Consider the following 12,500-nt stretch of genomic DNA (forward strand, 5'->3'; position numbering starts at 1 on the left):
CCAACTTTTCTATGTCTTTTCTGTAGGGAGACCAAACTGTACACAGTACTCTAGACGGGGTCGAACCAACGAATTATACAGTTTTAATATTACTTTTTCCGATTTATTATTAAAGACTCGTCCGATGAAGCCAAGCAATTTGTTTGCAGTTTTAACTACCTCTGAACAATGCTGACCGGGCTTTAAATCGCTTGATATAGTGATTCCAAGATCCTTTTCTTCACTTACTGCAGAAAGTTGTTGGCCATTCTTTACGTACCGAGCGCGATTGTTATTTTTTCCGATGTGCAACACTTTACATTTGTCAACGTTAAATTTCATTTGCCATTGATTGGCCCAACGTGCAAGTCCATCTAGGTCTGACTGTAAGGCTTCTTCGTCGAGTGTCGCAGTTACTTGACTAGCAATTTTTGGGTCATCAGCAAATTTTGATACTTTGCAAGTGAGCCCATCATCGATATCATTAACATAAATTAAGCAGAGCATGGGGCCAAGCACTGAGCCTTGAGGTACGCCGCTTCTAACGTCAAGCCAGTTAGATGTAACACCGTTTAGAACTACTCTCTGTTTCCGCTCAGAGAGCCAGTCCACAAGCCAATTGTGAATGTTACCCGAGATACTGTGCGCCAGTAGTTTGCTGAGCAATCGTTGGTGGGGGACCTTATCAAATGCCTTTTGAAAATCCAGATATATGATATGTACTGATCTGCTTTCATCGAACACCTCAAAAATATAATGAAAAAAAATCAAGTAAGTTAGTTAAACACGAACGTTTACTACGAAAGCCATGTTGCGAATTATTTATCATATTATTTTCTTCGAAAAATTTCACCATATTGTCGCGAATGATAGTCTCCATTAACTTACAAACAATAGATGTCAGGCTAATTGGTCGATAGTTTCCTGGATGAGACTTGTCCCCCTTTTTGAAAATTGGTGTGACATTTGCAAGTTTCCAATCTGACGGAACTTTTCCAGCTGTTAAAGATTTATTGAATATGATGGAATAGATGGGAATGGAATGGAATGGAATGGAAGGGAAGAGAAGGGACAGGAAGGGATGGGAAGGGAAGGGAAGGGATGGGAATGGAAGGGATGGGAAGGGATAGGATTGGAAGGGAAGGGATGGGAAGGGATGGGATGGGAAAGGATGGGATGGGAGAGGAAGGGATCGGATGGGAAGGAAAGGGATGGGAAGGAAAGGGATGGGAAGGGAAGGGAAGGAAAAGGAAGGGATGGAAAGGGAAGGGATGGGAAAGGAAGGGAAAGGATGGGATGGGATGGGATGGGAAGGGTAGGGATGGGATAGGAAGGGAAGGGATGGGAATGGAAGGGATGGGAAGGGATAGGATTGGAAGGGAAGGGATGGGAAGGGATGGGATGGGAAAGGATGGGATGGGAGAGGAAGGGATGGGATGGGAAGGGAAGGAAAGGGATCGGAAGGAAAGGGATGGGAAGGGAAGGGATGGGAAGGAAAAGGAAGGGATGGAAAGGGAAGGGATGGGAAAGGAAGGGAAAGGATGGGATGGGAAGGGTAGGGATGGGATAGGAAGGGAAGGGATGGGAATGGAAGGGATGGGATGGGAAGGGAAGGGATAGGAAGGGAAGGGAAGGAATGGGAAGGAAAAGGAAGGGATGGAAAGGGAAGGGTTGGGAAAGGAAGGGAAAGGATTGGATGGGATGGGATGAGAAGGTAAGGGATGGGAAGGGAAGGGAAGAGATGGGAAGGGAAGAGAAGGGATGGGAAGGGAAGAGAAGGGATGGGAAGGGAAGAGAAGGGCTGGGAAGGGAAGTGTAGGGAAGGTATGGGAAGGGAATGGAAGGGATGGACAGGGACGGGTGGGGAAAGGACGGGAAAGGAAGGGAAAGGTTTGAATGGGATGGGTTGAGATGGTAAGGTATGGGAAGGAAGGAAGGGATGGAAGGATGAGAGAAGATGGGAAGGGAAGAGATGGGAAGGGAAGAGAAGGGATCCAAATAAATTAAACCAAACCTAACATAAGGGGAAAGTCCACCGTGGATTAAAATTGCATCTCTGGCCATGAATAATTTGTATGTTGTATATATCAGTACCTTTGTTATCATATGAACATTTCAAGCTGATCAGATGAAAGGAAAAATTAAGAAAATTATTTTTTGTTTTTACGAAAAATTTGAATTAATTTTTCTCAGCCATTTTTTTACTGATTTTCTTGTGACGCGCACATCTGATAACTCATTGCTATTATAACAACTTGTCAAGATGGTTTCTTGAAAACTGTTTTTGTCAATCTGTAAATTTTTTATTTTTTATATTTGAAAAAAAGAAAAAAAATTCTGATATATTGAACCTATGCCATTTTTCAAAAAACATCTTGACAAATTTTACTACGCGAGCCACCATCTACCAAGAAAAAAATTAATTAGCGCGAAAGCCTCAGCGCGAGATCAATTAGAGCGAACCGCAATTAGCGCGAAATCAATTAGAGCGAACCGCAATTAGCGCGAGCCACCATCTACCAAGAAAAAAATTAATTACCGCGGAAGCCTCAGTTAGAGCGAGATCAATTAGAGCGAGCCGCAATTAGCGCGAGCCACCATCTACCAAGAAAAAAATGAATTAGCGCGAAAGCCTCAGTTAGCCCGGCCGCCCCTCACGGCGGGAGTCTGTTCTCGCTCCCCCAATAAACGTATCTATTCATCGCTGACCTCTGACTCCACCTCTCACCCCAACAACAAGCTTTTATATTAATGATGAAAACCTTCCTAACACACACACACACACACACACACACACACACACACACACACACACACACACACACACACACACATACCATTTTAGCGACCTGCCCTGAAGCCAAGACTGTTAGTTCACGTGTACGGCTGGGCGCCCAAAACCTGAGGAGGAAGAAGAAAAGTTAGGCCCATGCTCTTCCATATGTTGGCACACAAGTAGGCCTACACATATTTGCCAAGGCTTTCACAGGAGTTGTGGGTATGTCCACGGGTTCATTTATTCTCTTTTCTCCTCCATATATTACGTTTAGCTGGCTCAAGTGGTAGTTTAGGGCTACCAGGCTGTAGTAGTACTTGGCGTATTGTCTTTACTGACCCCAAACTATCGCCCCATAAAGATAACAATATGCATTTATAATTATTGTTAAATTCGGTAATTACTGATGCTCTTTTTTGCAATATTTACGGGCCAGAAACAGAAAAATACAATGTTATGCCTACGGTAAGCTGGTAACATTGAGGGGAGTGAGGGAGAAAAATAAAGCTTTGTCCTAGGGTCACCTGGGTGTTATTCTATACATATACCGTCCCTGGCACCAATGACTGGCATCACACTGATTCTGGCACCACACAAATCTATGCCACTATGAACACTGCCTGGCATCACATGGCACTGTCTGCGGCACTGCATAACACCTGACCCCATGTCACAGGAGAGGGTAGGCAGGTCAGGTAACAAGACAGCCTAACACTGGGTAACTAGTAATCTGTCTTGCATCACATAATACTGTCTGTGGCACTGTTAACACTGCCTGGCACTCCAGGCCCACGGGTGATAAAAGAGCTGAAGGGACACTCAGGAAGATATTGCAGACCAGTGAGTTACATGAAGACTGGCCAACATTACACCCATCTATAAGAAGGCTGATACAAATGAACCAGGTAATTACAGACCTGTGAGTTTGACCTGTGTCATATGCAAAATAATGGAAACCATAATAAGAGAAAATTTTCAGAGCATTTGAAGAATTATCAACCACTCAGCAGAAAACAATACTACGGACGGGCAGATGATGAACGGTGCCGGCCGCAGCTCATTGCCGTGCTGGACCAATGGACACAGCATCTGGACGAAGGCAGCGCAGTGGATGTTGCATATTGCAATTCTGCTAAAGCATTTGATAAAGTTCCACACAGGAGATTAATTGAGAAAAAGTTATAACATCAGGGCAACATTTTAAACTGGATAGCAGCATTCTTTTCCATTTCCAGCAACTACGATGGGGTTTTGACAAGCGGACAGGTGGCGTGTTTATGTCACAAGGGTGTATTTTTACGCTCTTCCCTTTCTTCACCCTGGAGCTGGCAGTCTCACCGCCCATCGACCTGAAAGAAACCGTGAGGCCAGCGTGGAGAAATACACCCTTGTGACATAAACACGCCACCTGTCCGCTTGTCAAAACCCCGTCGTGTGAGCTAGAAATCTTGTAATTACCACCATGCCGTGCCCTAAACGCCCACCAGCTAGGAGCCGCTATTCCTAAGATTTACCAAAATGTTCATCCTGTAATAGAGTGGTGGACATCTGGAACAGCCTCCCTGAAGCAGTAGTGAGTGCACCATCAGTTAAAAGCTTTGAAAATAGGTTGGACAAGGCTTGGAGATCACAGAGACAAAAAGTTGAGCACACGGCAGCCACTGATATTGGGCACGGGTCCAGACACCTTCACCACCGCCCCAACGATCAAACTAAGTTATTTCGAGCCGGAGACACAGGTGAGCCTCTTCCGGAATTCTTCTGTGAGTTTATAACACCTGAGAACCCACGTCACAGCCCGTCACCTTAACACAGCCAGTAACAACCCTATCATGTGTCCAGGTAACAGAATACTACTAATGTCACCACTTGTAACACTCTCTGGGATCACGTAACGCATCTAAACACTGCTGTCACGTCACACTGCCAGGCACAGCAGAACACTTGACGTAACACAGGGCACTACAAACCGTAACACACATTCACCCAGTAACACAATAATGAATTATAACACTGTCTTACCCCAAATAACACTCCGCTAGGCCTTGGTAATAATCGGATAGGTGTGTGGTGTGTGGTGGACGTGCCGTCCGTGAGCTCTTGAAATAAGGTCTTTAAAATTGTAATCTGAGTGGTAAACAAAGAGAAACATGGAGAATAAACGAATGGATGGTGGGACTGAGAGGAAACCTGCAGGCAGAACAACAACAGAAATATCTGAAGAGGAAAGGAAGGAAAGTACAGGGGATGTGTGTGGGAGATGCAGTAAAATGGTAAGAGAAAAGGATATGGCAATTTTATGTGATATATGTGAGACATGGTACCATGCTAAGTGTGAAAAATACCACCAGATGTTTATAAGTTTATGGTGGAAGAAGAGGCTGGATCTCAATTTACTTGGCATTGTATTTCCTGCACGAAAGGATGTGCCAAACTAAAATCATATATAGAAAAGCTGGAGAAGACACAAGCAGATTTAATTGAGAAACAGGAGATAATCCAGGTTGAGGTTCAGGAGATACGTGAAGCAGTCAAAGTGGATAAAGAAGTTCTTGATAATGTTACTGGTAGGGTGGGGGTTCTGGAGGCCAGGGTAATGACAGACAAGGAGAGTATGCAAGATTTGAGTTCACGGATGGAAAGAGTTGAAATGAATTTATCAGACTTGAAGGAGTCAACCAAAAAAGAGATGAAGGAAGGAGAGAGGACATATGGGGAACATCAGGTGTCTCAGGGAATACAGAAAGAAATGGATATGAATACAGTATTTGAGGAACTAAATGATAAGAGGAAGAGGGAAAATAACATTGTGGTATACAATGTTCCAGAGTGTGACTCAAGTATGTTTCAGGAAAGAATTAAACATGACAGACAGATTATGAAACAAATTTTGAATGCATGTGGGATTCATGAAGAGAAGATGGCAAGAGTGGTAAGGCTCGGGAAAAAGAAGGAAGGCAGAGGAAGGCCCGTCCTAACTGTGTTGACTGATCCAGAAGTGAGAAATGATTTATTTAGAAACGTTAAAGAATTGGCCAAGGATGACAACTTGAAGAACTTTAGAGTGGCCTATGACTTAACCAGGAGGGAAAGACAATTGGATCAGGACTTGTTGGAAAAAGCAAAAAACTTAACGGAGACAGGGAAGGGGAAGCATGTGGTCAGAGGTCCACCCTGGAACAGAAGAGTTGTCAAGGTGGAGGAGCAAGGGTCACGGCCAGTGTAGAAGATAATGTTGGTACACTAGGGGTTGGTGGTGTAAAAAATGTAAATAGTAAGTTTATTGTTATGTTTACAAATGTGGATGTATATACTTGTGATAAGATTTTGGAATTGAAGTTATTACTGGATACCATGAGTGAAAAACCAAGTGTGATTGCTTTATCTGAAGTTAAACCAAAGCATTTTAGATACAAGAGAAATATAGTAGAATATAATATTGATGGATATGAGATAGAGGAAACTAATATCTTTGGTAATGTTGGCAGAGGTCTACTGATATATGTGAAAAATGGTATCACATATAACAAGGTTGATTTAGTCTCAAATTTTTGTGAATATTGCTGTTTGGAAATTGTGCTTCAAGGAGAAAAGATAATTTTAACATTAATATACAGGAGTCCAAACAGCCTGGAGAGAAACAATCATTTGCTTCTAGACCTGTTTCAAGAGATGAATGAGATGAAAGCAACTTATAAGATTATAACTGGGGATTTTAATTTGCCACAAATAAATTGGGAAAATTACACCACTAACACTGGAATAAATGATTTTGGAACTACATTCATGGAGAAGGTGCGTGATTGCTTTTTGATGCAACATGTGAAGGATGTTACCAGGATGAGAGGAGAACATATGGGTAACACTCTGGACTTGTTCTTCACTAATGAAGAGTCAATTGTGGAAGAAGTTATGATTGGGAATCCTTTGGGGAGAAGTGACCATGCCGTGATTCACGCTGTGTGTGACATGGAGGAGACTCTGGCTCAAGAAAAGAAGACAATTTATTGGTATGAAAAAGCCGATTATGAGTTGTTGAGAAGGGAACTGGAGATAGACTGGAAGGAATACTTATCTGATGCTACTAATATAGAAGAAATGTGGAGTAAATTCAAGTCAAAGTTACATGTTGCAATAGAAAAGAGTGTGCCTACAAGAAGGATAGGGAATTTTAAGCAATACAGGAAGAGGACAAATGAAAATTTACAAATGAACAAGAAATTGTGGTCTAAGATAAAAAGAAAACAGAGGTTATGGATGAGAATGAAATCTTTAAAAGGGAATTTGAATGCATTCAGCAGGACAATGTATATGGAGACCGAGAAAGAGTACAGGAGACTGAACAATCAAATCAGAAAAGAAACACGAAATGCTGTGAAGGTTAAGGAAAAAGAAATAGCTAAAAACGTAAAAGAGAATCCCAAAGTATTCTGGAAATATGTCCAGAGTAAGGTAAAAAGTAAACCCAGGATTCCTGACTTACAAAAGGGCATTGCTGAAGATGGTAAAACTGAAAATGAATCGGAGAAAGTTGAAATTTTAGCAGAACAATTTTCAAAAGTCTTTGTGGAAGAGCCAAAAGGCAAAGTGCCAGACTGTGAAGTGAAGAGTATACCAACCTTGACTCATCTAGAAATTACTAAAGTAAAAATTAAAAAGATCATTGAAAATCTAAAAAAGCATAAATCACCTGGACCTGATGGGATACACCCTAGAATCATAAAGGAGGCTATGGAACAACTATTAGTGCCCTTAGAAATACTTTATCAATACTCCTTTACACACAAGGAACTCCCTCAGGATTGGCTCATTGCACATATTACTCCCATATATAAAAAGGGTGCCAAGTGTATCCCAGAAAACTATAGACCAGTCAGCTTGACAAGTGTCATATGTAAGATTTTTGAGACTATAATAAGGGAGGAGATAATGACGCACATGAGATCATATAATTTGTTTAGTGAAAAACAATATGGATTTATCCCGGGACGGTCAACGGTGCTCCAACTCATAAAAGTTATGGACAAGTGGACTGAAACTATTGATGATGGTTATGCAATTGATGTAATATATTGCGATTTTCTGAAGGCATTTGATAGAGTGGCACATAAAAGGCTTATAAGTAAAATTAAGAGTTATGGAGTTGGAAAAGAGTACCAGGAATGGATTACAGCTTTTCTAACACAGAGAAAACAAAGAGTGGTGGTGAAGGGGGAAATGTCAAGTTGGAAGCCAGTGATAAGTGGAGTGCCGCAGGGGTCTGTTCTCGGGCCATTGCTGTTTGTAATATTCATAAATGATCTCCCTGATAAAATATCAAATGATAGTGAAGTATATATGTATGCGGATGATACTAAGATCTTTAGATGCATTAAAGAAGAAGATGACTGTCGGAAGTTGCAGCAAGATGTGTTAGACTTATATTCATGGAGTGAAAAATGGTTATTAAGATTTCATCCAGACAAATGCAAATACATGAGAATAGGAAGAACATCTGTTGAAGATCAAGGATATCACATGGAGAAACAGTTAATGAGGATTACTACAGAGAAAGATGTGGGTGTCATTATAAACAATAAACTAAGTTGTGCTGACCATCTAGTAGAAAAAGTAAATAAAGCCAATAATTTAGTGGGAATAATTAGAAGAACTTTTGTTTCATTGGATTCTGAAATATTGAAATCCTTGTTTAAGGCACTGGTAAGGCCATGCATTGAATACGCCAACCAAGTATGGAGTCCTTACTTGGTGAAAGACATTGAAATTGTGGAAAACGTTCAGCGAAGGGCTACTAGGATGGTGCCTGAACTCAAGGGACTTTCCTACGAAGAGAGACTGAGGAAGCTGAGACTGCCCACACTGGCATATAGAAGAGCAAGGGGAGATCTAATTGAGGCCTATAAGATACTCACTGGGAAATATGATGATGCATGTACCAGAGGAATATTGAAACTTAGAGAAGAAAGCAGGAGTAGGGGAAATTCATTGAAACTGTTTAAGTCAAGATCACGGTTGGATGTAAGGAAGTATGCTTTCCCAAGTAGAGTAGTGAATAATTGGAATCAACTGCCTGAGTGGGTGGTGGCGGCAACAACAGTGATTCAGTTTGAATCCAGACTCGATCAATTCTGGGCTAACCAAGATTTGGAATATAATTACAAGGCTCAAATCATCCACCACACACTGCCACAAGTTGTTAACGTAGATCTGGAGTCACAGGCGTAAGCCTCTTCCAGGAGGTCTTCTGTAAGTATCTGTAAGTATCTGTAAGTACCTCTCTCTCTCTCTCTCTCTCTCTCTCTCTCTCTCTCTCTCTCTCTCTCTCTCTCTCTCTCTCTCTCTCTCTCTCTCTCTCTCTCTCTCTCTCTCTCTCTCTCTCTCTCTCTCACACACACACATAAAAGGACATAAGATAAACAGCTAAAACATGTCTATCAAACACATTCACAACTACTAACTAATGGAAGGTTCCTCCAGCCCCTCACCAAGCCCCTCCAGAGTACCGACCCTGCCCCGATACTCACCAACCATGGTCATCGCCTGGCTCTCGGGGATGAGGGCCGCCAGCATGGTGCCGTCGGAGGATATGTCCACACTCGCGTCGTTGTGGATCTTGCACTTCCGCACCACCACATTAGCCACACCTGCGGGCGGATGAGAGGCGCGGGTGTGGGTGAGGCAGGCGTGGTGTGAGGGTGTAGTGAAGGTGTGGGAGATTTTTTCTTACAGGAAGGGAGGGAGCTTAAAAAAATAAATAAACTGCTCCAAATGAAAGAAAAAAGAACATGAGGTCAGAAGAGGGGTCAATATGGGGGTGTGGAGGGGGGGGGGGGATGGGAAGAGCAAGTGAGAGTTTATGTTAGGGAGGATAAAGAGAAGTGAGATGTAAGGTACTAAAATTAACCTGTGTGTGTGTGTGTGTGTGTGTGTGTGTGTGTGTGTGTGTGTGTGTATCAGTGATGTGTGTGTGTGTGTGTGTGTGTATCAGTGATGTGTGTGTGTGTGTGTGTGTGTGTGTGTGTATCAGTGATGTGTGTGTGTGTGTGTGTGTGTGTGTGTGTGTGTATCAGTGATGGGTGTGTGTGTGTGTGTGTGTGTGTGTATCAGTGATGTGTGTGTGTGTGTGTGTGTGTGTGTGTGTATCAGTGATGGGTGTGCGCGTGGAAGGTGTTCACAGCCCCATCTACCGTCCGAGATGTCTGGGATGCGGCAGCGGGTGAAGTCCCAAGCCTGGATGCGCTGCGTGATGCCCAGCGCTGCAGGAGGGAGGTGGATCAGTGAGTCAGGCAGGTGTGTGTGTGTGTGTGTGTGTGTGTGTGTGTTTGGGCATGCAAGTGTTCTATACATATGTCTGTCATCTGTCTCTACACCAAAACCCCGCCCCAGCCACTTACTGGACATGCCCCGACAGGAGCTGAGGTGTGGGGTGAAGTAGGGGCGGCTGAAGATACTGTCGGCCTCCCGCTCGGCCCCCCGGTCGGGCGGGGCAGGCAGGTTGTTGCGGAACAACATGGCCAAAGGAGAATAGTGAGATAATGAAAGAAAATGAGAAAATAAATGAAAAGAAGTAAAACAAAACATGGAAAGAGAGAGAAGAAGAGAATTAGAAGAAAGGGAAAATAGTAGAAAGAGGAAGAAAAATAAAGAAAAAAAGAAAATAAGATAAAACGAAAAGAAAAGAAAAACCACTAGAATAACACCCACCTTGAACTCGGGGTAGGTCGGGGACACAGGTAGCCCGAGGAGGTGCGCTGGTGTACCCTAGGCAGGAAGGGGGAGCTCGCCGCCGCTGCCGCCGCCCCTGCACCACCACCACCACCACCACTGCTACCACCACCCCCGCCACTAGACTCACTGTTGCCGAGGAGGTAGGTCAGGAGGGGGACGGGCGCCTCTCCTCCCTCCTCCTCCTGTCGCCGAGGATGAGAATAGAGAATAGATTATGGATAGATAGACTGTGGCGTGTTATCTCCTTCTCTTTCCTCCGTCACTCGCGATATGTTACCGTTTAATTAACCCGTCCGCTGCGACTGCCACGGATTTGGCTTTGGTATCGCAGCGGACGGGTTGAGAGAGTGTAATTTAAGTTTCAGCACTAGTAATGTCATTCGTGATATGTTACCATTCAACCCGTCCGCTGCGACTGTCATGGATTTGGCTTTGGTATCGCAGCGGACGGGTTGAGAGAATGTAATTTAAGTTTCAGCACTAGTAATGTCATTCGTGATATGTTACCATTCAACCCGTCCGCTGCGACTGTCATGGATTTGGCTTTGGTATCGCAGTTAAGAGAATGTAATTTAGTTTCCGCGTTAGCAATGACCCTTTACTGGCCTGATCACCGACACTAAGCCACCATTCAATCACCTGAATCAACTTGGGCACTCACATAAAAAAACAAAATAAATAAATAAATAAATAAAGAGAATATAATTTAGTTTCCACACTAGTAATGACCTTTTACTGGCCCTATCACTGACCCTAAGCCACCCTCCACCCACCTGAATCAACTTGGGCGGGGTGGGCAGGGTCTCGGAGAAGGCCCCGGCGAGGTCCTCCACCACCTGGGAGTCCTCGGGCAGCCGCAGAGAGTGGATCTGTTCCTGGATATCGTTGAGCATGAGGCAGATCTGCTGAAGCATCTGTTCCTCCCTGGTGTGGTTGTTGATCTCCAGCAGGGCACTGAGGGAGAGGGGGAGAGAGGGGGGGCATGAGTAGGCAGGTGGGGGGGGAGGAGGGGGGAGAGAGAGGGGGAATGGGAGGGTGTGTGTGGGGTGTGGGCAGAATGGGTATGTATGGGTGATAGTAATGTGTGTGTGTGTGTGTGTGTGTGTGTGTGTGTGTGTGTGTGTGTACAAGGGTGTGTGTGGGAGGGAGCAGGTGAGGATATGGGTGATGGAATGGGGTGTGAGTGTGTGTGTGTGTGTACAAGGGTGTGTGTGGAAGGGAGCAGGTGAGGATATGGGTGATGGAATGGGGTGTGAGTGAGTGTGTGTGTGTGTGTGTGTGTGTGTGTGTATGGACGAGAGATGGTGTTATGCATATGTGTGTGCGTGAGTGTGCGTCTGTGTATGTGTGCTCCTATAGAAGACGAAAGTGCATATCTGTCTTACATTGATAATTGCGATGCCGAAGAAATAAAAACAATGGATAAATAAAAAAAGAAAATAGTAAGGAAATGGCTGATACTCACATGCATATCTGTTCTATAATGACGATGATGATGACAAAGAAATAAAAATCAATAAATAAAAATAAAGAAAATAATAAGAAAATGGCCGATACTCACATGCATATCTGTTCTATATTAACGATGTGTCTGCTGAGGACCCGGACCCCAATCTGCGAGTCCAGGGCCGAGCGAGACCTGGCAGACGGCCCCGGGGGAAGGTCGGCCCCGCGGATCGCCCCGAGCAGCCCCGACGACGACGACGCCCTGGATCCCGAGGCGTCATCCGAAATGGTGTCAAGGGATGTGTTGAACAGCGGATGAGATGGATTTCGGATGGAGTAGCAGGGGGTGGAGGCGGAGTGCGAGGCGGAGGACCTGGAGAAGTAATTACAGGGATGGCGGGAGAGAAGCCGCGCCATGGAAGAGCGGAGCCGGTCGGAGGAGAGTGGATTGGTGGAGGAGGAGGTGGAGGAGGAGGAGGAAGAGGAGGGGGCATCGGACCGGGAGGGATTACGGAGCGAGGAGAGAGGGACAGAGGATGGGGTGGAGGAACGTGGAAGAAGGGTGGAGGGC

General features: G+C 44.4%; 1 protein-coding gene across 3 annotated transcripts in view; it reads right to left on the bottom strand.

Annotated features, from left to right (window-relative positions):
- Nucleotides 1-12,500, bottom strand: part of LOC126990132 (uncharacterized) — a 42,003-nt gene that overhangs the window by 4,115 nt on the left and 25,388 nt on the right. Inside the window, exons 5-10 of one of the 3 annotated variants that reach the window (XR_007744040.1) lie at nucleotides 12,045-12,500; nucleotides 11,257-11,437; nucleotides 10,460-10,544; nucleotides 9,943-10,011; nucleotides 9,280-9,399; nucleotides 2,817-2,880 (exon numbers count right to left, since the gene is read on the bottom strand). The exon at nucleotides 12,045-12,500 is cut by the window's right edge and continues 993 nt beyond it. Coding sequence is in view for 1 of the 3 variants with exons in the window: in XM_050848688.1 (XP_050704645.1) it covers nucleotides 4,070-4,104; nucleotides 9,280-9,399; nucleotides 9,943-10,011; nucleotides 10,460-10,544; nucleotides 11,257-11,437; nucleotides 12,045-12,500 (946 nt within the window). In the remaining 2 variants the exon portion in view is untranslated. Of the gene's footprint in view, nucleotides 1-2,816; nucleotides 2,881-3,951; nucleotides 4,105-9,279; nucleotides 9,400-9,942; nucleotides 10,012-10,459; nucleotides 10,666-11,256; nucleotides 11,438-12,044 lie in introns of those variants that run through there. The other 2 variants (XR_007744041.1, XM_050848688.1) reach the window with 2 other exon arrangements.

The sequence above is a fragment of the Eriocheir sinensis genome, unplaced genomic scaffold (assembly GCF_024679095.1).
Source record: "Eriocheir sinensis breed Jianghai 21 unplaced genomic scaffold, ASM2467909v1 Scaffold146, whole genome shotgun sequence".
NCBI classification, from domain to species: Eukaryota; Metazoa; Arthropoda; class Malacostraca; order Decapoda; family Varunidae; genus Eriocheir; species Eriocheir sinensis.